Source organism: Manis javanica, chromosome 4, assembly GCF_040802235.1.
Source record: "Manis javanica isolate MJ-LG chromosome 4, MJ_LKY, whole genome shotgun sequence".
Classification (NCBI taxonomy): domain Eukaryota; kingdom Metazoa; phylum Chordata; class Mammalia; order Pholidota; family Manidae; genus Manis; species Manis javanica.
Genome location: NC_133159.1, coordinates 5,797,185 through 5,821,573, shown reverse-complemented (window position 1 = coordinate 5,821,573; position 24,389 = coordinate 5,797,185). Strand labels below are relative to the sequence as shown.

The following is a 24,389-nucleotide window of genomic DNA, read 5'->3' as shown; positions in this document are numbered from 1 at the left end:
CAAGGGGTTGATAGCACAAATATATGAAGAACTCATACAACGCAACACCAAAAATCAAATAATCTGATTAAATAATGGCAGAGGACCTGAATAGACATTTTTCCAAAAATAGACATACAGAGGGCCAGCAGATACATAAAAAAATGCTCAACATCACCAATTATCAGGGAAATGCAAATCAAAACCACAGTGAGATATCACCTCACAGCAATCAGAATGGCTAATAATAAAAAAGAGAAGAAATCAAGTATTGGTGTGGATGTGGAGAAAAGAGAACCCTTGTGCAGTACTGGTGGAATGTAAAATGGTGGAACCACTATGGAAAATAGTACAGCGGTTCCTCAAAAAAATTACAAAATGGAAATACCATATGATACATTCATTCTATTTTGGGGTATTTACCCTAGAAAACAAAAACAATAACTCAAAAAGTATGTACTCCTATGCTTACTGCAGCATTATTTATAACAGCCAAGATATAGAATCAACCTAAATGTCCTATAGACTAATGGATAAAGAAGATGTGGTATATATATATATACAATGGAATACTGCTCAGCTATAAAAAAAATGAAATCTTGCCATTTGTACCAACATGGATGGACCTAGAGGGTATTACATTAAGAGAAATAAACTAGAGAATGAACAAAATAGAATTCAACTCATAAATACAGAGAACAAACTGGCTGCTCCCTAGGTGAGGGTGTGGGTGTGGGTGAAATAGGTGAAGAGTATAAAGAAGTACAAACTTTCAATTATAAAATAAGTTACAAGAATGAAAAAGTACAGCATAGGGGATTTGGTCAATGATACTGTAATAACTTTGTATGGTGACAGTGACTATACCTAATGTGGTGAGCATTTTGTAGTGTACACAATTGTTGAATCACTTTGTTGAACACCTGAAACTAATATAAACTAATATAATATAATATTGTATAACAACTATACTTCAATAAAAAATTAATTAAAAAATAGACTACATCTTGGGTCATAAAACAAACTTCAATAAGCTTAAAATAATTAAATGATTCAAAATACGCCTTCTGACCACAAATTAAACAAGTAATTACAGAAAGATATCTGGACAACAACAAAATATATTGAAATAAAAAAGCAAACTTCTAAATAACTTATGAGTCAAAAAAGAAATCACAAGAAAACTCAGAAAATATTTTGAACTGAATGAAAAATATATAAAATACATAAAATATCAAACTTTGTGGATCCCAGTTACAGTAGCTCTTAGGAAGGATCTACAAGATAGTTTCTAGAACTAATGAGTAAATTTGGCCAGGTCTCAGGATATGAAATAGTACACAAAAATCAAGCATATTTTTATATAACAGCAGTGAACTGTTAGAAATAGAAATGACACAGACAGGGCCATTTCTATCTGCCTAATAAGCAAAATCATAGTCCCAGATGAAAAAAAATTTAGATTGATAGAAAATCTATATGCTGGTATTTATAGTGGTATTACTCATAAGCCAGAGACGGCCCTTCAAATAGTGAGTGAATCAATACATCGTGGCACACTGTTAAATGGACTACCACAAAGTCATAAAAAATAACTGAAATATTGATTCAGATGAATCTCAGAAGCAATTAGCTAAATGGAGGAAGCCAGACTCAAAAGGTTATGTCCTATATGATGATTCCATTTTTATGAAATTCATGCAAAGGCAAAATTTTAGGGACAGAGGAGAGATTGTCAGGGATGTGGGTGGGTGGGGGAAGTGCGAACCACAGAGGGTCAGCAGGAGGGAATTTGGGGGGATGGATGGAACTGTCTTGTATCTTGATAGAGATAGTAGGTACACAATTGTCGACTTACCAAAACTCATAGAACTGTTTAGCAAGAAGTGTACATTGCATGGTATGATAATTTAAAATTCGATAAATGAAAACAATTTTAAATTAAAGAAGTCCACATTCTTCATCTGAGTTCAGTCCGAGCTATCAGACCAGTTCAAAAGATGGTGACATTGCAAAGCAGAATTCTACATCAACAAGGCCATGAGAGGAAATTCATTTTTGTTTTTTACTCTGATAAAATAAAGAAGGGAGATAAGTGTGGCTATCATATTAAAAGGAAAACATCACCAACAACTGTCAATAGGTTTTTTTAAGTGGGAGGATATTTCTCTTTAGAAGAAAAATATTGATGAGCTCAATAAGGCAATATCAGGCTTCCTTGTATTATTACATGCATAATCAATTTCTTTTTCCAGGATGCTCCCATTTTTGTATTCTTTCCTCTCTTTCTTTCATCCAGGCGGGCTACTGAAATCCCTATATTCCTTCCCTGTGCTTGCACTAAAAATATAAAGAGCAAAATGTAGGTCAAGTGCAGAAATAAGATCTCCATATCGTTAGACAACTCCATCTTCAGTAGGCCATGACAATCACATCAAAGCACAGTTCTTTTTTCTTGGAATGCCATGCTATTATTAGATGACCATTTTGTTTCAGAAACTGTAGATTAGATCAATGCATTTGTTCAGGGGAATGTTGTTTATCTGAAAGCTTAATTAGCCTGCAGCTGTGCCCAATTGTGTGTGAAGATCTAAGTCCATGGAATGACTTATGAACGTTAAGAACAAATATTTCTCAGGACTTTATAAATGGAAATGTTTTCTGTATTGTATATATTTTAATTACATTATAATAATGCCTTTTACCAAAGAGAAGATCCATGCAATTTTCTTCAGCAATTTCTTAAAAAGAATTTTTTATTCCCATGTGATGACACAAAAACTTTAAATAATGTGCAAAAATACAACTAGATATCAAGTATAAGAATTCTTTAACCCATTTTCATTTACCTTCGATTATAAGAACCATAGGGTACAACTGTGACAACACTTAACTTCTATTATAAAATCCAGAAATGGGCCTCAGAATTAGCTTTCTATACAATATTGATTTAATTCCTTTTAAAAGTTTATGGGTGAGAACCCATGAATGGATGGACTAAGTTTCCAAAGGGAAAGGGACTGGGGAGGGTGGGGCAGAAGGGAGGGAGAATGGGAAAAAAGGGGCATTACAATTAGTACACTGTCTTGCCAATGGATTTGGCCCTGGGGCAAGTTTGCTACGGATTCAATGTGACCAAAGAAATTGACAGCAAAACGTTCTTTGGGGTGAAAGGGTTTATTACCCGGCTTGTTCTCCCGGCGGCAGGTGGAGCACTAGCGTCTCTGCCTCTGCCCAGAGCACTGGGCCGAGCTCTCTATATAGCGCAGTAATAGCTTATTGCCTATGGGTGTGGAAGCGGTAGCCTAGCAACAGGCCAGTTACATGGACAGGTAGTTTGAGTTCAGTGAGGATCCTGGCCATAGGAACCCCAACTTCCCCACATTCCACCCCTCCAGGATTCTTGCCTCACAATCGTCACACTTTCAATCTTCCGCAATGGTCCCTGTGTGAGAAAGCTGGAGCACTGTAACCAGATTCCGCAATAGCAACAGAGGTTAACAACAACTTAGAGATAATAATATAAATTAAGATACAGCAAGATTTTGTTACAGGTAACAAAAATTATAATAATCCTCAAGCCAAAGGAGGTTCTCAATCCACAAGACTTTGGGGGGATAAGACACATGTTTTAATGCCACCAACATAGGCAAATCTTGTCCATCAGGTAGGATGCCTGCAAGAGAGTGGCCCTGGGATAGGACTGTAGCAGGAAGGGGGTCCCTTCCAGGTCTAGTGTACCCTACTTTTACTCCTTTCCCCCTGGGGGTTGCTGAAGGGTCTATATATAGTGCTCCTGGAGGTGCATGCACTGGCCATAATGATAAAACAAAACTCCCCAGTAAGATGCTCCTACCTTCTTGCCGTTCAGGATATACTACTGTGACCTTTGGGGGCCACTCTGCTGTTATTCCAGGAATACACAGGAGGCCAGCTTCCAGGCCTTGTCCCCAAGGTGCCAGGAGAGCCAGCCATCGTTGGTCCATGTGTCGAAAGGTCCAAGGCCATGTCCACTCAGTGGAGTCTCCGGGGTTCAGTGCAGCTGGTGCTGGCAGCAAGATGTTATTCTGGTGGCCAAACCTCAGCTTCAGTGATTCTTCCTTGGTTTGCACTTGCAGTTGTACAGGGGAGGCAGCCACATGTGTTAACATGTCTGCGGGGCTCAGGGCTCCCTTTCGAGGTCTCTCATTCAAACGCTGTAGTACGGTCCATAAGCGGACTGACTGTCCCTGTGGACTATTGGTATCTGACTTTAGTCTGGACTTTAACAAGCCATTGCGCCTCTCTATCATGCCTGCTGCAGTAGGACTGTATGGCACATGAAACTTCCATTTGATTCCCAGCTGTTGCACCCATTCCTGCAGTGTAAGTCCAGTAAAATGGGTGCCCTGATCACTCTCAATTACCTGTGGTCAGCCATAGGCAGCAAAGAGATGCTCCAGGCCTCTTTTGGTCACCTGCTGGTCTGCACAACAGGTAGGAAAAGCAACCAGAAGTCCAGTAGCTGTGTCCACACAAGTCATCGCATACTGATATCCTTCTGACACAAGTAGAGGCCCAAAACAGTCTACCTGCCACCTAACAAGGGGTATAGGCCCCTTAGCTATTGTCTCATGTTGCTGTGGAACTTGGGGTAAGTCCCTTTTGGAGCACACAACACACTCCTTCCGGGCTCTACTAACTTCTTCGAAGGTCAAAGGCAAGCCCCACCGATGGGCTACAGCCCACATTGTCTTTTGCCCCACATGCAACAAACGCTGATGTAACCATTGGGCTATTTCAGAGGCAGGCTTTCCTTCTAACTAATGTATTTGGGCCAGTTTATCTGCTTCATCATTTCCTGGGGATGCCAGTGGCAAATGACCTGTCACATGGTATACTGTAATTATTTTAGTCTGACCACAGGCCCATAAGTCTTGCCACAGTTCTTGTCCCCAAAGGGGTCGGTGACCAACCAGCCAGTTGGCATGGTACCAGGTTGGCAGTCACAGGGTCAAGCCCCGATAGACAGCCCAGCTGTCAGTGCAGACAACTATAGGCGAGGGCTCCTGGGTGATCACAAGACACACAGCCCGCAATTGTGCCCATTGGCTGTTCTTCCTCTCACCATCTTCCATCCATATTGTCTCAGTCTTAGGATGGAAGGCTATGGCCCACCATTTTGGGGGCTGCCCATGGCTGGAGCCATCTGTGTACCATGCATCTTCGGGTATAGGGGCTCTTCCCTCCCGATAGGGACTCTGCTACTATACCAAGGGTCACCCCTACTGCCTCAGGTGTCACCTCCACTTGCCTCCAGTCCAGGAGTGGGGCCCAGTGCTTTAGGAGGCAAGCCACCTCAGACCACATACTCATTGGGGGATGATCCACTGTCTCCCCATTCATAGGGGCACCCCACTGAAGCACCCCTCCCATAAGGGCAGCCTTTTTCCTTGGCCGACAATGAACCCTGCCGACTTTTGCCAATTGTCTTGCCAATGGGTTTCAGCCCTGGGAAAGTTCACTATGGATCCAATGTGACCAAAGAAATTGACAGCAAAACGTTCTTTGGGGTGAAAGGGTTTATTACCCAGCTTGTTCTCCCTGTGGTAGGTCGAGCACTAGTGTCTCTGCCTCCGCCCAGAGCACTGGGCCGAGCTCTCTATATAGCGCAATAACAGGTTATTGCCTAAAGCTGTAGAAGCAGTTGCCTAGCAACAGGCCAGTTACATCAATAGGTGGTTTAAGTTCAGTGAGGATCCTGGCCATAGGAACCCTAACGTCCCCCCCCAACAACATAATGTAGGGCGGGGCACGGGGAAGGCAGTATAGCACAGAGAAGACACGTAGGGACTCTACAGCATCTTACTACGCTGACGGACAGTGACTGTAATGGGTATGTGGTGGGGACTTGATAATGGGGGGAATCTAGTAACCACAATGTTGCCCATGTGATTTTATATTAATGATACCAAAATAAATAAATAAATAAATTGTTCTACAATTAACAAAAAGTTTATGTGTGTGATAAAACTGGAGTTGTTGAAATCTTATGTAAGGAAACACTATTAGAACCCATTTCTTTTGTTTTGGGTTTTCTAGTGTATGACAGGTCAGTTCACAACCCTAAATCTGATGTACCTTGACTAACCTAGCATGGTCTGCATCCTATGAATTAACATTACAAAATAGTTTTATTTAAAACTAACACTAGCTGTAACACTTCAAGCATCCCTGAGTTGCACAGAGCTATCTAGAAATGTTAGAATACTTTTTGTTCTAATTCAATAAACAGTAATCATACGCATCACCACAGGCAAACTGTCCTCTGTTCCCTCAACCTGGGCGGAGGCGGGTTTGGAGGGGGGTGTTGCGGACGGCGGGGAGCGGCCAGAGGCTTGGAAGTCTTTGAGGTCCCGGAGACCGGGCGTGGTTCAGATCTTACCCGCCTTGGCTGTCGGGATGCGGAGGGAAGGCGCAAGTCCTCACGGAGCCTGACACCTGGATACCTTACAATTCCGAACAGGTGCAGTGCAGATGACTCTTGAATCCAAGAATGGAGGAAGAAACAGGGCCCCACCAGCCAGCAGCTCCGACCCTCGCACCCCGCCTCCGGGCGTTCTGGCGCGAAAAGCTGCTCCTTACCTGCTTTGCCACGTCACTCCCGATGTCTCGACCCTGCCCGTCCTGGCTCCGCCCACACCGCCCTAGGCGGCCCCGCCCACAACCGCCACACCCTCCCACTAGGACCACGCCCCTGCAGGGTTGGCCCCGCCCTTTGCACCTTGCAGTGCCTTCGCCTGGCCACGCCCCCTGCCCAATGGTACGTGCCTTGGCCCCACCGCTCCCGGTGCCGCTTAGACGAAGCTGAGCTGAGCCGCGCCCCGCCCCAGGCCCCGCTCATTACCAGGGAAGCAACGGAGGGCCACGCAGGGGCAGGGGCAGGGGTGGCGGGCGCGGGAGGCGGCGCCTGCGTGCGGACCCCAAGTCGCCCCTCCCAGATCTGTCCCATAGGCCTATGTGGAACGGTTCGCCCCCTGCATTTCCAGGGCGGCGGGACGTCGTACTCCGGGAGGCTGGAGCGAAGCCCAGCCTCGGTCCCCAGGTGTCCGCCCCCCCAGACTCACGGGCCCAGCCCAGGTGTTACCGAAGCACCTGACAAGCGGCCCTGTGGATACACAGTGACTGCCGAGCACGCAGACACACGGACAAGGACGAAACAAGAAAGGAAAACTCACTTTAGGGAACTTTCCAGAAATGTTCTTTCAAAATGAGAATTATGCTCAAAGCAATAAAAGCTGTAGGTGGATGGATGGGTGGATAATGGATGGGTGGGTGGATGGGACTACTAATTGTCTTTCGGAACAGTGACCCTGGCAATCAGGACACTGGCACATTCTACTAGAAAAGACCTGGTGTGGCTCTGAGGAGCCAGAGCGGGTGAGGGCGGGGAGCGGAGGGAGGGTCCTAAGGCAGCATTCGACTACATGAGTTTGTGCTTGTACATCAGCGAGTGCCCGTCACAGAGAAGGCACTGCTGTAATTACGTATTTGAGAAGTTAGTCCGTGGGTGAAGGGTAGGGAAAGCTGCCCCGGACCGTGGGCTGGCCTGGCCCTCACAGGTGGGCTTTGGTGGGTTCTGCTGACCATCCATGCTCGCACAGACCATCAGACAGGGCACATCGCGTCCATGCCTGGACCACGGCAAAAGCAGGGGCTCTCCATAAGCAGGTGTGCTCAGAAACTAACACCTGCTATCCTGGCTGATAGGATGATCCTAAGTCCCCGGATCCCGGCTAGTGCGAGAGATGCCTGCTGCTTTTCCAATTCTGGCTTTAGCTTTTCGCACAGGCTTCTGGATAAGAATGATCACGATATCCAAGCCGACTCACCCCTGCGTCCTGACAGCATTCAACCCAGAGCAAGCCCGGCCTCCAGGGGCTCCGACCCCTCTCCACCAAGGCCCCCAACTCAGATCCTTTCCCCCTTCTCCATACCTGAAATCCTGAAACCACAGTGCCCTGTGGTGTACGGGTTTATGGAATGAGTTAAAAAGCCCAGTTTTGTTTGGCTACAGGTGTGTTTAGTTGTTTTTGGCTAAAAGACATTAACAATAAAGAAGTAATAAAAATTAGATGATTTGAGCAGAAACAATGTTTTTAATATTCTGTATTTTTAGAAACCTGAGGAAAGATTCTCTCCCTGTCTTTACACGGGAGCACTCGGGTAAATTAATTCTGGTCTTGGAAAAGGCCCACGAGAAATAAAGGCAAACTTTGGAAATCAAAGCTTAGTTACTGTTTCAGGCAACCAGAGAGTTCTCTCACCTGAAAAATCAAATGCCCTTGGGAATCAAGGAGATGTGATACATTATGAAGAACTTACTTCTGATGATTGGATTTGAAATGGAATAGAAGTACCTTCCACTAAGCATGAGTTAAGGACGGGATGTAGAAATAGTGATCATTAAATCCAGCTTGCTCAGCTCGGCTCAGCACAAATTCCCCTCATTCGTTCTCACTGGTGGCCCCACTGGGTAACTTTGCACCCAGATCTCAGTCACAATTAACATCCTTTGAAACTCAAAGCCTCGTCTAATATCAGAATATGAAAAATATGAAAAAATGCTGGCTGAAGTCTTTCGGGCATCACTCAGCTGACATCTGAGTCATTCCCTTGAATATCGCCTTAATGAGCCTCCTGTGTCATTGAATGAATCAAATCAATAAATAAAGCAGATATTTGCCCATCACCCTTCCTCTCCCACCATCACTCACAACGTGTGACGCATCCCCCAGTGGCTTAAATCCAGACTCAGAGTGTCATTTTCTGGCAGATCATCCTTCTCTGGGAAGTGGCCTTCTAGGTCACACAGATGGAGGCAACGTTCCTTCTAGAAAAATGATGCCTGAAAATGGAGATTCAGCCTGGGTGTGTCTGCCTGCACGGTCCCATAGAAATGTGACACTAGCCAAGCAAGGCTTTGGACTTATCTTTAAAAGTACTTTATAAAGATCTAGGCCGGTGGGATAGCACTCTCATCACTAGAAATGTAGCAGTTTCCTCATGTGGTCGCCCTCTTTCAGGGAGGGGGTGCACAGAGCCACATGGGTGCAATTTCTCAAAGTTGCTCCCCCCTTTACCTGCTGTACCCTCGTGTGGGGGGACCCTGAGCACCCAGGGCTACCCTCAAAAGGACTGGTCATATACCTCCCACCTTCCAAAACTGTCACATCATGTAAGGAATGTCAAATTCGGCCAACAAACAGACCAGCCAGACCTGGGTCCCCGTGGCAGGCCCGGTGCTGACCCCCGAGGGAACTCCGGCAGCTCCTGACCTTGTGCAGCCTCACTTACGGCATCTGGAAAGCAGGGATGTCACAGTAGCTCCATCCTTCCCTCCTGGAGACTGGGCACGCACTGCCTGCAAGGCACATAGCCCGGGGCACCTGCAGAAAGCCGGCTCCGTCCTTGTTATTCCACACGTAGAGGAGGTGCCAAGCCTGCCTAGGCTGTGGGTTATCACACGGGGAACGGGGACGTGGGACTGCGGACCCTTACTGGGGGAGGCTTGTGGACTATCGTGGGTTGTGTCTGCTGGGCTGCAATGTCCAAACCTCTCAGTGGGGCCAGGCACTCACGTGATGCCCCCGATGCCGGTGGAACAATTACAAACTGCCTCCTCGGAGTCCTATGTGAAATCAGAACCCCAAAATTCCAGATGACCGTCCTGCCACCGGATGGGGCTCCACCCAGACACTGCTGTCAAAGCAGCGGTGGGTCCGCGGGAGAGCCGGAAGACGCCTGCATTAGTGTCCCCGCCAGCGCACAGGCTTGCACAAGGAAGACTCCTGAATGCGCTTTCGGGTTGTGGAAACCGTTGTGCTTGGGAGGAAGCACATTTTTGAATGTCGGTTAAATTTCTCTTTTTTTCTGGGTTTGAGTTAATACATCTTTCCTGGAAACAACCACCATCTAATTGTGTGAAGTTCGTCGTCGCCCTCTTCTTCGCCACTGGAATTGATCCTGTGTTTTGACCTTACTCCATCTGATTGAAGGGGCTGCAGGTCTGCCCTGCGGGGTGAAGATGCCTCGAAGTCCGTGGGATGACCCGTGACAGCTCTAGCACGGCACCTGGTGTGGGTGTCCACCGCCTCCCGTGAACTTCTAGAATACCTGCCCCACCGCCCCGCACCATCACACACAAGGCTCTGCGGGGGGACCCCGGCACGCCGTCCACAGCAGCGAGGAGGCAGGCGGAGGCGGGGCTCACCCGAGCTCGGCCTACAGGCTCCCTGAGGGGGAGATGCCTCTGTGCGGGTCCTAGAGATGCGGCCGATTCTACAGGCACCACGACCAAGAAACTGAAGCATGCAGCAAATGTCCAGCCGGCGGCAGGTGCTGTGGGAGGTGACCCTGGAAGCTGGCGTGTGACCAGATAAGGGGGGGCTGCAGCCTTGGGTGGAAGGCAGAGACTCTCTCCAGAGGGCCCTGCGCCAGAGAACAGGCTTCCTGGTTTCCGTGGCTTGGCCCTCCGGGGCTCTGTGCTGCCTGCAGGACCCCGCGTCCTGCCACCGCAGTCCCCGTGGGGCTGGAATGGAAGTACTTCCTCACCTACCCTCACCCACGCAGGGTCTGACTTCCTGTGTCTGTGGGCTGGGAGAAGCCTGAGGGTGACGGGTGGGCACCAGCTGGGTAAGTGGGGAGATCCTCCATCTGGATGAGGTGCCATTTGTAACGTGCCTCCTCTGCCATTCCCATAAGCAATGGGCTTCTCTCCTCACCTGTTAGGGGTGAACTGTGTCCCTCAAAGGCATATGTAGAGGTCCTAATCCTGGTACCCTGACTGTATTCGGATATGGGGCCTTTAAGGGGATTAGGGTAAAGTGAGGTCCTGAGGGTGGGGCCCTAATCCAAGAGGAGTGGCGTCCTCCTAAGGAGGGAGAGACACCAGGGATGTGCATGCACGGAGGGAAGAGCATGTGAGGATAGAGCCGTCTGCAAGCCCAGGGGACAGGCCTCAGCAGCACACAGCCTGGCCACCACCTTGACCACAGACTTCCAGCCTCCAGACTGTGAGACAATAAATTTCTATCCATCAAGCCACTCAGCCTTGGTCCTTCGTATAGCAGTCTGGCAGACTAATGCCCCACCCCCTTGAATCTACAGCAGCCAGGAGAAGGTAGCCCAAGTGACCTTGAGGTAGTGACCCTGCAGCTTCCATTTGCCCTTGTGCAGCCCAGAGAGGCCACATGAAGGCTGCAGGGCCAGCCTCCTGGGGGATGAGAGACCCATGGAGAAGGTGGCCCAGCTGCTGGCCAGCACCAGCCTCTAGACATGTGCATGATGTCCTCCTAGACAACAGGTCTGCAAGAGTCACCCTAGACAAATAGCAGCAGGTTCCTCCTGCAGGAAGCAGTCCAATTGCTGACTCATAGAATCATGACCAGTAAATGGTTGTCTTAAGCCACTAAGTTTTGGGGTAGTTTCTTATATAGCAATGGATGGCTGAGACAGTAAGATCGGCTGGAAAAAAAAAATACGGAGCCCGTGTGCCAGGCTAAAAGGATTTCCAAAAATGCATCCGTTCAGCAAACAGTGTTTGAGACCTTCATGTGTGGGTACTGTTCTAGGCATGCAGGATACTTCAGTGAGCAAAAGAGACAGTGATCCCAGCCTTCATAACACTAATAAATGTTAATAAAACATGATGTGATATTGGGAGAATAAACTGGGCACGGGTGTGGGAAAAATGGGGAGGAGAGGGCAGGTTGCAATTTTAAATAAAGGTCAAGGTGGGCCACATTGAGAATGTGGCATTTGAGCGGAGACTTACAGGAGGTGAATGAGTTAGCCATGAGCCCTCTGGACAGCATTCCAGGCTGAGGCGACAGCTAATGCAAAGGCCCTGGGGCAGAAGCATGCCTCGAGGGCAATGATCAAAGTGGAGAACCTCAGGAGATGAGGCGTGGCCTGGCAAGCCACTGTGAGGACTTTTCTCAGATGAAGAGATCTTTCATTATAAGCCACCATTCAGCCAATTGGCACCTGGGGAATCCCGCAGTCCAGAACCTGGTTACCGCCAAAAAGAACTGCAATGCGTGTTTCTTCGTACTCACAAGTCTGACAGAAGCTTTGCACAACCATCCCCGTGGGCCTGCTTGCATCTACTTGGGTCCACAGGAAAGGGGGCTCTGCAGCAGCCAGCTGAGGTAGGATGGGGTAGTGGTCAGAAACCAGGCACTTGGCTCTGCCACACAGGCCACTGTGAGGTTGCCTCGTGCAAAGGGCAAATCTGGTTGTGCCCCCTGCTGGGAAAAATTTGAGACTTCAGCCTTTAACCATCACTGCTGACCCTGGATCTGTCCATTTCTCCTGACCCAGCTGCTGTCCCATTTCTCTGCCCCCTTTTTCAGAAAGACCCCTAGAAAGAGATGCTCTTTCCCTGGCTGCTTCCTTTCTTTCTTGAACCCCTCTCATCATCTTTTCAACCCTCGATGCCAAAGCCCCTGGGGGCCTCCTGGGCCCTCACCCTCCGCTCTTCTCTCCACCCACTCCCTTGGGATTCATGTGGCCTCACCCTTTACATGCCATCTGATGACTCCAAATCACATCTGCAGCCCACGTCTTCCTCCAGGACCCTGCACGCATCCAGCAGCTTCCTGGCCATTCCCCCAAGTGTCTAACAGGCACCCCAAAACTAACACGCCCAAACCACTCTCAAAATCCCCTGCATCTTGGTCTGCCCACAACTGTCCACGTTTTAGTTACAGGGGATGCCACCTGTCCGGGTTCTCCAGCCGAGAACTTTGGGGTTCTCCTCCAGGCAGGCCTCCTCTCACACCCGGTTCCACAGCGGATCCTGGTGGCTCTTGCTTCAGAACAGCTGCAGAATCTGGCCATTCTCACCACCCCTACTTCCAGGCCCTAGATGGTGGTCTCTGTCCTCGCCATGTGCGGCTTAGTCTCTTCCCCACGGGGGCCAGAGCGGGCCTTTTAAAACATGACCCACATCATGCCTTGCTCTTGCCCCTATGGGCTTCCTATGCTACTCACTCTGAAACTCGAGCCCTTAAAGTAGCTTCCAAGAACTAGCTCTGTCCCTCTACCTGCCTTCTTGTCCTCAGCCCCCTTTCCTCCCCCTGACCACTCTGCTTGAGCCACACTGACCTCCTGGGTGTTGCTCAAATAGGCACGATTCAGTCCTACCCCAGGGCCTGTGCACTTGCTTTCTGTCTGCTTGGAACGCTTGGTCAGAGAGCCATGGGACACTCATTTCCTTTCCTCCTATGCTGGCCTCCTATGTAAAATAGCCCCTCCTTGGCATCGCCCTCCTAGGCCTTCGGAGTTCTCTTGGGTGCTCAACTCATCACCAGATGTGAATGACATGACTCCCCTATTCAACCCTTCACGTCTTCTCTGCTTTTAAAGGGAAAAAAAATCCAAATTCTTTATCTAGGAATTTGTGATCTAGCCCCACCTGTCTTCCTGGTCTCATCTAGCTGTGTCCAGCCTTTTGCAAACGTACCTTGGTTCAGGCTGTTCCCTCGCCCGTCTCCTGAGAAGCCCCCAGTGCTCCCGGGGGCCTCTGATCCCCATGGCTTATTGCTGTGATACAGCTGACGAGGGGGCATGCACTGCTCATTTCCATGAAGTGGTTATCTGAGACACAAGTTAGTATAAACTCAGCCTGTAACTAATACAGAGCAGGTTAAGTTAAATTTTTGATTAACAAATTAACTCTATATATCACAGCCTGTAACTTACGATGTTCACATTAACAGAATGAAAAGTGGACCCTATGGCACTGGAAACCATCTCATCCTCAGCTGAATGTGAGCTGTGTTAGTTTTAGATATTCTGCACTTCCACAGACCCAGGTCTGCCTGAAAAATGGCATAAGCAATGAAGTATCTGAAGAGCACAAACTCATTTCTGATAGATCGCTCTGAATTATGGTAGTTTTTCATCACTGAGAAAGTACTGAACAGGCTTTAAACACTCGGCCGAGTCCCTTCGTAACAATTTCTCCTCATGGAGTCCCTGTGCTTAAGGATGGGAAGTACAGACACTAGGGTCAAAAATCATGCCCACAGATAAAAAGGGTAATACGGCAGCAGAGAGGGTGAATTAGGTCAATTTCAAAATAAACACTAAAAAGAATCGTGACTTTTTTATTTTTCCAATGGAGTGTAGGGCTCCATGGGCACAAGTCACCCAAGGCATGTCATATTAACTGTTCGTTTCCTAAAAAGATACCCCTCTGGTTTAAAAAGGTAACTTACAAATAAAGAGATCCTACCTCTTATGAAAGGTGGTCATTCTTCACACCTGTCCTAAATGTGAAGCTGTACTGCTTAACACAAGGACCTTTAGGATTGAATGAGAAGTCCGTATATTTCTGGGACAAGGGGACATTGTCATTGATGGTCTCCTGAAGGAAAACTCATTATCTTGCAAGCTTAGACCTTTAGTAGTAACTTAATTAGGCCATGCTGTGAAATCACTGCTAAATAACTGTCAGAAGTACCCCTGAGTCACCAGGGAATGAGGAAGCTTGGCAGGCAGCCTCTTCCGCAGAAAGAGAGGCAGTCCTCAACCCCCCTCCCCTCCGAAACGTCCTCAGGGGGCACCGACAGGCCCAGGTCCAGCCTGCCTGCTTCCCCAGCTCAGGGCAGGACTTGACTTTATGAGGGCTTCACACACACACACACACACACACACACCTTTTATATGTATGTATATAACATAATGTATATATGATAAAATAGCATTTTTTAAGAAAAAATTCCTTCACCCTAACACAACTCTTTTCAATTCTGTCATATTACCAGCTCTTGTCCACATAATCACCTTATTTTTACCTGGTGTCAATCACTCTATGTTCTAACCCTTTAAAAATTACTCGATTTTCCAAGTTTCTATAATCTCTATTACTGATTCAATGATTACTAAAATTACATAATTGACACACTCTATAATCTACTAATTTATACACTTATTTTGGGCACTTAGGCCAGAATTGGGTGCCTGTGGGTTGAATTTTGGCTTTCAGATGTGTTTTGTTGGAAATGCACAATGCTGGAACATGACTTTGCTTATAAATTTTAATTAGTTGCTATGAGAAATCATGGATAACCCTCACAATTCAGATTACTAACATTCTAGCTTGGCAACCAGTAGCAGTAGCCCATCTTTAGAGAGAAGATATGCTCTCCACTTTGCCACAGTCCTCACCGCTCCTTATTGTCATTCACCTCTTCATTCCTATGTGCACTTGAGTTTGCAACCTTTGATATCTTTACCACTACAGATAGAATTACTACCAGGTAACTTTTTGCTTTTGTTGTATTATTTACTTAAGGTCTATTTCTGAGAGCAGGACCAGGTAGGAACCTGCTCCAGCTATTGCTGTACTGTGCTCCATTTGAGATGTCTGCAGGGCCACGGGCCTCTCTTTTCCAAGGAGCTGTCCTAGGCACCTTCCCACAGGGGACTTCAGTAAATGCCCGGCTGAACTGGGCCAATCAGACCCTCTTTCCTCGGAATCTGCAAATTAGATGAAAGATGTTTTTGAGCTGGTCTCTTAAAATGAAGAAAGGTAAATTTCAGCAGTGGAGGGGTATGTTTGGACAAATACATGTGGAAAAGAGAAGAAAACCAGGTCTGCCAAGAGGAAAGATTCAGAAACATACAGAGAGATGACAAGGCAAGAAACTATGGAACCAGGGAGACAGAGACAGAGACGGAAAGAGAAGAGAAAGTTGGGGAGAAACAGCAGGAAAAGAGGGAGAGAGACCAGGTTGGGAGTCAAGTCACTCAGAGGCAGGCGTCAGAGGGAGTGGGTGGATTCGCTCTCCTTCCCAGGTGGGGGGCTCTGGCTCCTGCTACTGCACAGTTCCTTGAATTCTGGAAACTGTCTTGATTTTCCAACACACTTACCTTCCTAGGCTGGATGTGCGTGGTTTCTGTGGGCCCCCAGCTGGACGCCAGGGTCTCGAGGGCCGCTTCCCATTGTCTCAGTCCTCATCTGCCGGTGCTGACACACCCTAGGAGATGAGGTCTCTGCTCAATGAGCGGATGAGTCTGAAGATGACCACCTCCCCCATCTCTGTCTCCCACTGAACTGTTTTTGGATGCAAGTTTTAGAATTTTTTGTTCTAAAAAAATTCATTTTGCAAATTCTAGAATTTCACTTAAATGATCATGCAATATGTACTCCTCTGGGTGTGGCTTATTTCAACTAGCATAAAGTTTTTGAGACTCATCATGTTGTAGTTATCAGTAGTTCCTTTGTATTTCCAAGTAGAATTCCACTGTATGATTTAGCCCAGGTTATTGATCTGCTCCCCAGCTGGTGGACATTGGGCTGTTTGCAGTTCTCCACCATCATGAACAAAGCTGCTAAGAACGTGTGTGTGCAACTGTTTGCTGGATGCAGGTCTTCATTTCACTTGGGTACAGACCTGGGAGTGGGATTTCTGGGTTGCACAGTTTAGCATAAGTTTAACTTTATAAGAAAGTTTCAAATTGTTTTCCAGAGAGGTTGTACTGATTTATGATTCTCTGCACCTTATGAGAGACCCAGGTGCTCTCTATACCTTTGTCAACAATTGGTATTGTCAGTTTTTTGATTGCAGCCATTGTGGTGGATGTGTAGTGGCACCTGATTATGATTTTAATTTGCATTTCTCTGATGAAGACGATGTCGAGTATTTTTTATGTTCTTTTTTAGCTCTTTGTACACCTTGTTTTGTGAAGTACCTGCTCAAACTCTTGGCTCATTCATTTAAGTGGTTGGCTTAAGGAGCTGTTTCTTTACAGATGTCAGGCAGATGTTTGTATTTTCTCACAGTAGCGGCTGGTCCTTTCATTTTGTAAACAGTATTTTTCAAAGGGAAGATGTGTTTAATTTTGAAGAAGTCCAATTTATCCATTTTCGTTTGTTGTGTTTATACGATAGGTGTCCTAGCTAGGAAATAACAGCCTATCCCAAGGGTGTGAAGGTGTATATGTTTTTTTTCTAGTAGTTCTGCAGTCTCAACTTTTATTCAAGGTCATTACAGGTTTTGAGCAAGGAGAGGATATGGTCTGATTTATGTGTTTCAAGTGTCACTGTGCTGTGCTGGGATGAGACTGGGAGCGGGATGCAAGCTTGAGGTCCTCGGTGAGGAGGCTCCTCTCATAGTTCAGCCCTGCACCAGGCCAGGCAGGGTGGAAGTAAATAGCAGCAAAATGCCACAAATGTTTATCAGCGATGTCTTCAGGCTTGTTCTGCATTCCTCCTTGATGAATAATATCCAACCTGAAGATTTGTCTTGAGCCTGAATATTTCCTGTGCCTTTTACGTTCACTAAAGAAAGTAACTGGTTTTACGTTTTAATCCTCACATTGTCATTCTTCGGGCATGGTGGCCCAAAGACAACCAGACAGTTCCATCTATTCACTCATGAGAGATTAAGATGGCTAAACCAGCACACCTCGTGTCGCTCTCTGCCTCACTTGTTAGGGCTCATAAATCCATGTCTCTGCCTTGGCCACTTCAACTCATGTATGACCCTCTCTTTAACTCACGATTTATTGCTCTAAGTTACTCTTTTTGCCAGGTTTATAAAATGAACTGTTCTTTCTTTATATAGTATCTACTTTGTACACTAGGCAACAAGACAGTTACCGTGAAAAATTACATCAGTGCAAAGTGATTGCCTTTTAGCCTGCAGAGCCAATTTTTAATTTTTTTGGAGGGATGACATGAGGTCATGGGATAATACATATAATTACTGATCACAGCATAAGGAGGAGCAAGTCGGAGGATCCAGACAACAGGAGCCAAGAAGGAAGACTGCGGCCTCTTGCCAAGCATGCGTCGGCTGGCCTCCTGCTGTCTGCTCTTCACTGGGTGCTTGCACCCTCTCTTGTCTCTTCCTGTCCTTGACTCCAGGGAAGAGGCCCTGCTGCTCTCTGGTAAGAGAAACCTTTTCCCCCTTATGTTCATCTTGATTAAGTCTTCAAGGGTCTTAAACGCAATGTTGGAGATACGAATGGGAACTCTTGCTCACAGGAGCCCCGATAAACAGGCTCAGCTGTGGAAAGGGGCGGGGAGGCTCTTGCGGCACGTTTTATTTTGGGGGTCATAACTGATAAGCATTTTCTTTGTGCTGTGCAGGAGCAGAAGGGCAGCGCTGCTCATTTCATGTCGCTTCCATAACGCAACCTTTTGTTTTCATTACCTTTTTTCAGTTTTAAAAATTGCACTAAATTTAAAACATTTTTTAAAAATGAACTGGTTGAATGTAAAATTTGGTTGTTCCAACTGTAGATATAAAATGTTTTTAAAATATACATGTAAAAATAACAAATATTTTAATTTCCAGTGAGAGATTGAAATATTTTCTTATACACGACACAAAATGTTAGGGAAGAAAAAAGTAACACACTGGGGTAGAGGTGACACTCATTTCCAAGTACACTGTCTTCTCCTTGTGATTTATGTTTCATTGAGTTCGTCTCACGTTGAATTTTAAAAAATCTGTCAGTCAAGCAGGTGCTTATTTTGCTATTCTCTCTTAACTTAGTTTAAGAAATGAAACGTTTGATGCTTGGGTAGTAGGTTCTGTACAATTTTTAATGGGATTTTATGTTATCTATAAACTTTGGATACTTTGAGACATTTTTTAAAATAAAAAACTCTTCTAAGCCGTTTGTAATTTCTAGCCTCTGAAGTTTCCCCTGTGCTTTCTGATAATTGCTAAGCATTGCTAGTGATCCATGCTCTATCAATAAACTTGGAGTCACTGGCTTCATGACTGACAGTCATCTTAATGTTCAGAACAGGCATTCACTTTATTGAATCTCTGCTATTTAAAAAAGAATGGTGAAGAGCACAAGATGAAGTAAAGAATATTCAGATATTACTGCCATCTTCAGGAATTTACATATCATTATGATTTTTTTAAAACTTAGATGAGCATAACATGTCACTCAAATTCTTAACAGGTGGCAGGTTACTTTAGGTTTTCCTGCACGTTTTTCATATTTGCTTTTTCATAAATGATCCTTTAAGACACAAACACATGTGGTCAAATTTTGTGTGTTTTCATTAATTCTTTGGAAATAATATGATTGCGCTCATGTATGTTTTGTTCATTGTCTTCTAATCAAGGTTGGGGGCTAGGTACTTGTGAGCCTTGAGCACGCAGGTATCATAGCTCCCAGGGCCTCCAATCTCACCATAGCAGCCCGAGGCTGAGAGAGCTTCCCCGGTGCCAGGCCTCCACTTATCATCCTCTACATGCACGTCCCGATCACATCCTACACACACTTGCCACACATCTTATGTTCCACTAAGTTGACCAAATTTCACATTGGAGATATTTCTATCAAGTTCTTTAAAGGGTATTTTAAAGCTGACTTTTATAAGTGTGTCTAAATCCTGAAGGCCAGAAGAAGGTGCTGCCACCCTATTTTATAGGAACAACACAAATCTTGTCTTTTGGAAAATCACTCTTTCGTTTTTCCTCTTAATCCAATTCTCCCACCCAAATATCTAAAAGCAAAAGTCAATTGGCAGCAGTAGATAAAATGGAAAGAGGAAGAACCACTTTTTAAGTGGCAATGTTTTAAACTGGTCCTGTGGCTTAGCTCTGCCGTCCTATCCGGACAGCTGAGCGGCTTGGCTTCAAGCTTCCACAGGCAGTGGCGTCTGATTCAAATCGGCTCCTCTTGATTTTCTGTTCTGCTGGCTTGCAAACTGGGCTGCAGCATTTCCACCTCTCTGTTAAAATACCATAAATGACAAACGACAAACTTTGCATTTGAAGTTTTTCTAGCATTATCTCCTTGTGCCTGGTATCCCCCAAATACAACAGGGAACAGAATTAATTGAAGAGAATGAGCTGAGTTACTAACATCTATTATTACTCTATGCAGCACCTGATGGAGAGGCAAGATCAGCTTTGGGTGACCTTGAAAGAGCTTCCCTCAGGCAGGCGCTGTGGGAGAGGTCGGTGCGGAGACTGGTGATGGTCTTAGGAAAGCCGGTAAAATGATTCTTGTGTTTATAAGCTGCCTGATTTTATTGCTACTGAATTTACTCTCTATTTTCATCTACTACTGAGGGAAAACCCTCCTTTGGAATATAAAGATGAACTACAGTACAGTAAGCGCATTAGCCACCCAGCACTCTCCCTCCTGGCACGAGGTCCCCCCTGCAATCTTTCCTTTTACTCAGCAGCTACTCGCAAGCATCACATTCTCCTGGGCACCTCAGCGCATTTTCTCTTGTATGGGTTTTTACTAGGGGTGCAGTGGGGAGATGATGGTATCATCCCAATTTCCAATTAAGTGCAATTAAAAATTTTGGTTTCCCACTTACTGAAATGTTAAGGAAATCATTTTATCTTTCTGTACCTTGGGTTTTCCATCAGTAAACAGAAATGATAAAAATACCCACCTCAAAAAACTCCAACTCATTCAGAACCATTGACAAGAAAATGCTCAGGATATTTGGGAAACAAAATGGAGCCTTTTAATAGACATTGTTTAACAGAAAGGAGTTCATTTGTTATAAAATATTTTTGATAAATCCTGAACGGCTAACTTACTGAATGCAGGGCCGCCTGTGAACTCCCAGGTCAGAGACAACAAGGGTGCCTATCTGCCTTCAAGGAAATAATGCTTCACTGTGAAAAGGGAAGACCAGAAAGTAGACATGATTTAGTAATATTTTATTTTGTGTGTTTTAAATAGAACAAACATAAAATAGAGTAGAGCTAGTGATGAATGGTTTCAAAATATTGTTTTCCAGATCTCAGGACCAACATTTTTAACCCAAGGGGAAGTATGAGAAAGGTAAGCAATTCTAGTTATGAGTTAGGTACGAAAGGTGTGTGTGCAGCCTATACCTTGATTTTAGAGCGTCCGGAATCCATGAGCTAGACAAGTGTTCTTGGTTAGAATTACACTTGAAAATATTTTGCCAGTGTGATTTAAAAGCATTCATTTTTCCAAATTTTGATTCATATAAAATATGAACACAAGAACTTACCCGGTTCCTGTTTGGATAAAGTTTGTAACAAGTTTAAGAGAACAAAAAAGATAAGATCACTGCTGTCAAGTCTGTCACCCACCGTGCTGGCTCATTTGTCATCGCTCATGTGGCCCACAGACCAGCAGCACTGGCCTCACTGGGAAGCTTGTGAGAAATGCAGACTATCCCATCCTCCACCCCAGCACCTATGGGAGCACAACCTGTGTCCTGAGACCCCCAGGTGATCACGTTCAGTTTGAAAAGCACCGCAGTACAGCACCTAAGTGGAGGAAGAGATGGAAGACGTGCAGCACAGCAGAATATGCAGCAGACTGTGTGGGTTTTAGTGGAAAGACCATGAAGGAAAGAGGAACGCCATCAGATGGCCAGAGACAGCGTGCAATTAATGGAGGACCATAAATGCTGGAAGAAAAATCTGTATTTGATCATTATCAACAACCCAAACACTTAAGTGTTCCTAAAGGGTCCCCTGGGCATATGTGTCCTATGACCCAAAGTGCATGGTGTGTTCCAGCCCCTCCTGTCTGGGCGAGTCCTTGCGTGTATCAGCACATTAAAGCCTCCAGGAATTCACGAGATAAACTTAGTTAACTTGAAGCATTCCCTAAACATTTTGACCAAGGACATGTAGCACCCATTAGCATCCTTGTAAAAATATACTCTGGAAACACTCGACCCTGGAGATGGCACACATTGCCTTAAGGCCCTGTATGCTTGCTAGAGGTCCTTTTTTGCGTAGGAGTCTTAATTCATGGATAACCTATATTTTTGTTTGTATTGTTTTAGTTTCAGGCTTTTTCTCAAGAAGCTCCTAACATTTCACTGGGTCATCTTTTGGCCACAATCAGGAAACAATCTCAGAAACGTGGACCTTCCTCTGAATGCTTCTGGAAATATTGTGTCTGAAGGAAAATGTACATCTACTTGTCAACTCAAACAACCATCTTAGAAAATTAAAAATAAAAATGCTTGATTTGAACACAGTATAGAAGAAAAACTAGGCAAACTATATACCCTGTTCATTATTATTTGGAAAAAATAAACCCTCTCTGTTTTGTAAATATCTTGAGTGGTTATTTTACTTCTAAACATGCCCTGATTTTCTTAAATTTTTGTTTCCATCAATTTATCCATAAAGATAAATTCTCTGAAAATTTAAAGCCACTAAATGAACAGATGCAAATACTAAGATACAGTCATGAAAGTAAAATTTAGTTAAAAGTTAAGTTGCAAATCATTTAAATAAACTATCTTAGCTATAATAATGTTCTCTCAATCCTTAAAAATGACAACATAAGTTATTACTTTAAAAAGTCCAGTATCTTAGTGCGGAAATATCTCTAGAGGGAAGGTTTCCTAAGGATGCAGATGGGGAACAGTCTGAATTCTGTTCCTGATCGGGAAATTCACGTGCTCAGCTCTGCTGTCCCTTAGTTGACCAAAGGATCAAAACCTTGGAACTTTCTCTCTCTCAATACTGCAACATGTTTAGACTCAGTTCCTGTGGGCTCAAGGGTCTCAGTTGGCTTAACCTAGATAAGTGCCTTCCTAATCTGTTTCTTGTGGAGAGAAGAGGGTGAGGTGGGATTTAAGATTGTGGAATGGAAGAAATAACCTGTTGTTTTAAATTAAAAACCACTTTATGTGTGTGTGTACATACTAACTTATATTCCATTAATATGTCTGTATAAATGCAGCTTGTATGTGTATACAGCATACCAACGGTGAGCTCCTGGGAGCCCTGTGTAGCTTCCAGCCCAGAACAGTTGACTGGGAGAGCTCAGCTTCTAATGGGGACCTGGGGCTAGCAGCCACACTCTACTTGGGGGAATGATGTGTCAGAGCTGCTACCAAACAGCCACACAGTTGGTACCGACCTTGCCAACACACATTAAAAACTTCCTACAGCACACAGGTCTGATAATCCTTTCACTCAGCTTATTTAAGACATAAAGAACAAATCTGCAGGGAAGGACATTTTAAACTGGGATAGATGCATAATCTCAGAAGCGTGCTGGTGTTAAGCAGAGCTGCAGTAATGCTGAGGTCTCTTTCCCTGTTGAAATAGACTAAAAGTCATTCTCTAACAGAGCGTTGGAACCACAAAACCATTCTATCTTTATGATACCTGAAAGAACATGAGGTGGAGGTCCCCTGCCGTGTGACTCTACACTCCCTCCCTTGTCCCAGCGGTGTCAGGCAGTTCTGGCAATTATTCTTACAGATGGGGATCTGCAGGCAGATTTACTGGGTCCAACTCATGGCTCCCAAGCACAGCTGTGAGTCCTTGACCAAGTTACTTGATTCCCTCCACCTCGGTGCCCTTCTCTGTAAAATGAGGATAAAAACAATGTTATTTCACTGGTGAAAGTGAGCATTACACGAGATTTTTCACGGAAAGCCCTGAATAGCCCCTGCTAGAGTAGGACACACTCAATAAGCACTCAGGTATTTTTCCTTCTTGGTGGTAGGATCATTTGTTACAGGAAGGTGCAAATGATGTGAAAGGTGTAGCATTGTAAGTTCCTGTTGGCTTAAGGATCTTGTTCCATATTTTAGTTTTGAGATTTGTTGCTGCCAGTTACTCAGACTTTCTGAGGAACTGTAGGTTTCTCTACAGAATCTGAAAAGTAATTTTGATAGCTGAATTTTATAAATTAGGCATTAAAATTAGTATTAAAAAGACATATATATGTTCAGGACCCTGTAAATTCTTCACAGTGCTGAAGTGAGGATTCAGTAAGATAATGAACTTGAAAATGCCTGTATCTTCCACACAGTAAGGAGCTTGGATGCCCCTGGCAATGTTTACACAAAGTACTGCTGGGAAAACCAGCGTTAATCTGAGTACCAGTCAATATCGCTTAATAAATATTTCTAAATGACATAAAATACATATTCGGGGCAAGGTTTGTTAACACTGCAAGAAAAATTTACCCAGTTTTACATGTACACAGTTTATTTATTGACTTTACTTAAAAAAAGATACCCAATTAAAATACTATTAACCATTAAAAACAAGTAAATCCACACAGTTAATTATAAATTTGGTTGAAACAAAATTTCAATTTGGATTAAATTTGCCTTGTGAATTACAATGATGTTTCACTTACTGAGAAGCAACTCCATTCACGCAGAATTCTGTTGTTCATAAATCCTGACCTCTTAAAATACAGCCTTTTGGGTAACATTTATGTAAACATTGAAGCCTATAATATACATCTTTATTAGCAATTCTATAGTCATTAATACAAAAGGTTAATAAACTTGAACAACAAAGTTTAAAATTGGGTGAAGCCCCCTTGGGGGGCGGCTGCTGTCGCCGCTGAGGCCCTGCTCACGTTCAGCAGCAGGAGCAATGCTGTCCAATCTCTAAACACAC

At 45.0% G+C, this 24,389-nt stretch overlaps 2 protein-coding genes across 3 annotated transcripts; one reads left to right on the top strand and one right to left on the bottom strand.

Moving 5' to 3' along the window:
- Positions 1–8,054: 8,054 nt before the first annotated feature.
- On the bottom strand, positions 8,055–23,810 carry LOC140848809 (uncharacterized). Of its 2 annotated transcripts, none has more exons than XM_073233128.1 (6): positions 23,136–23,810; positions 20,562–20,639; positions 15,901–16,007; positions 13,487–13,620; positions 12,078–12,269; positions 8,055–10,549 (listed from the first exon to the last, which is right to left on the bottom strand). In XM_073233128.1, exons 4-6 carry the CDS (start codon positions 13,590–13,592, stop codon positions 9,903–9,905), a joined length of 945 nt encoding a protein of 314 aa, XP_073089229.1. In that variant the 5' UTR covers positions 13,593–13,620; positions 15,901–16,007; positions 20,562–20,639; positions 23,136–23,810; the 3' UTR covers positions 8,055–9,902. The 2 variants fall into 2 exon arrangements, with proteins under 2 accessions (XP_073089229.1, XP_073089230.1); XM_073233129.1 differs by having other exon boundaries at positions 12,078–12,266.
- On the top strand, positions 16,018–20,568 carry UTS2 (urotensin 2). The gene is given in 3 exon segments (XM_017657795.3): positions 16,018–17,922; positions 19,888–19,956; positions 19,959–20,568. Coding segments are annotated over 3 exon segments (288 nt in total). The 5' UTR covers positions 16,018–17,819; the 3' UTR covers positions 20,075–20,568.
- Positions 23,811–24,389: the final 579 nt, after the last annotated feature.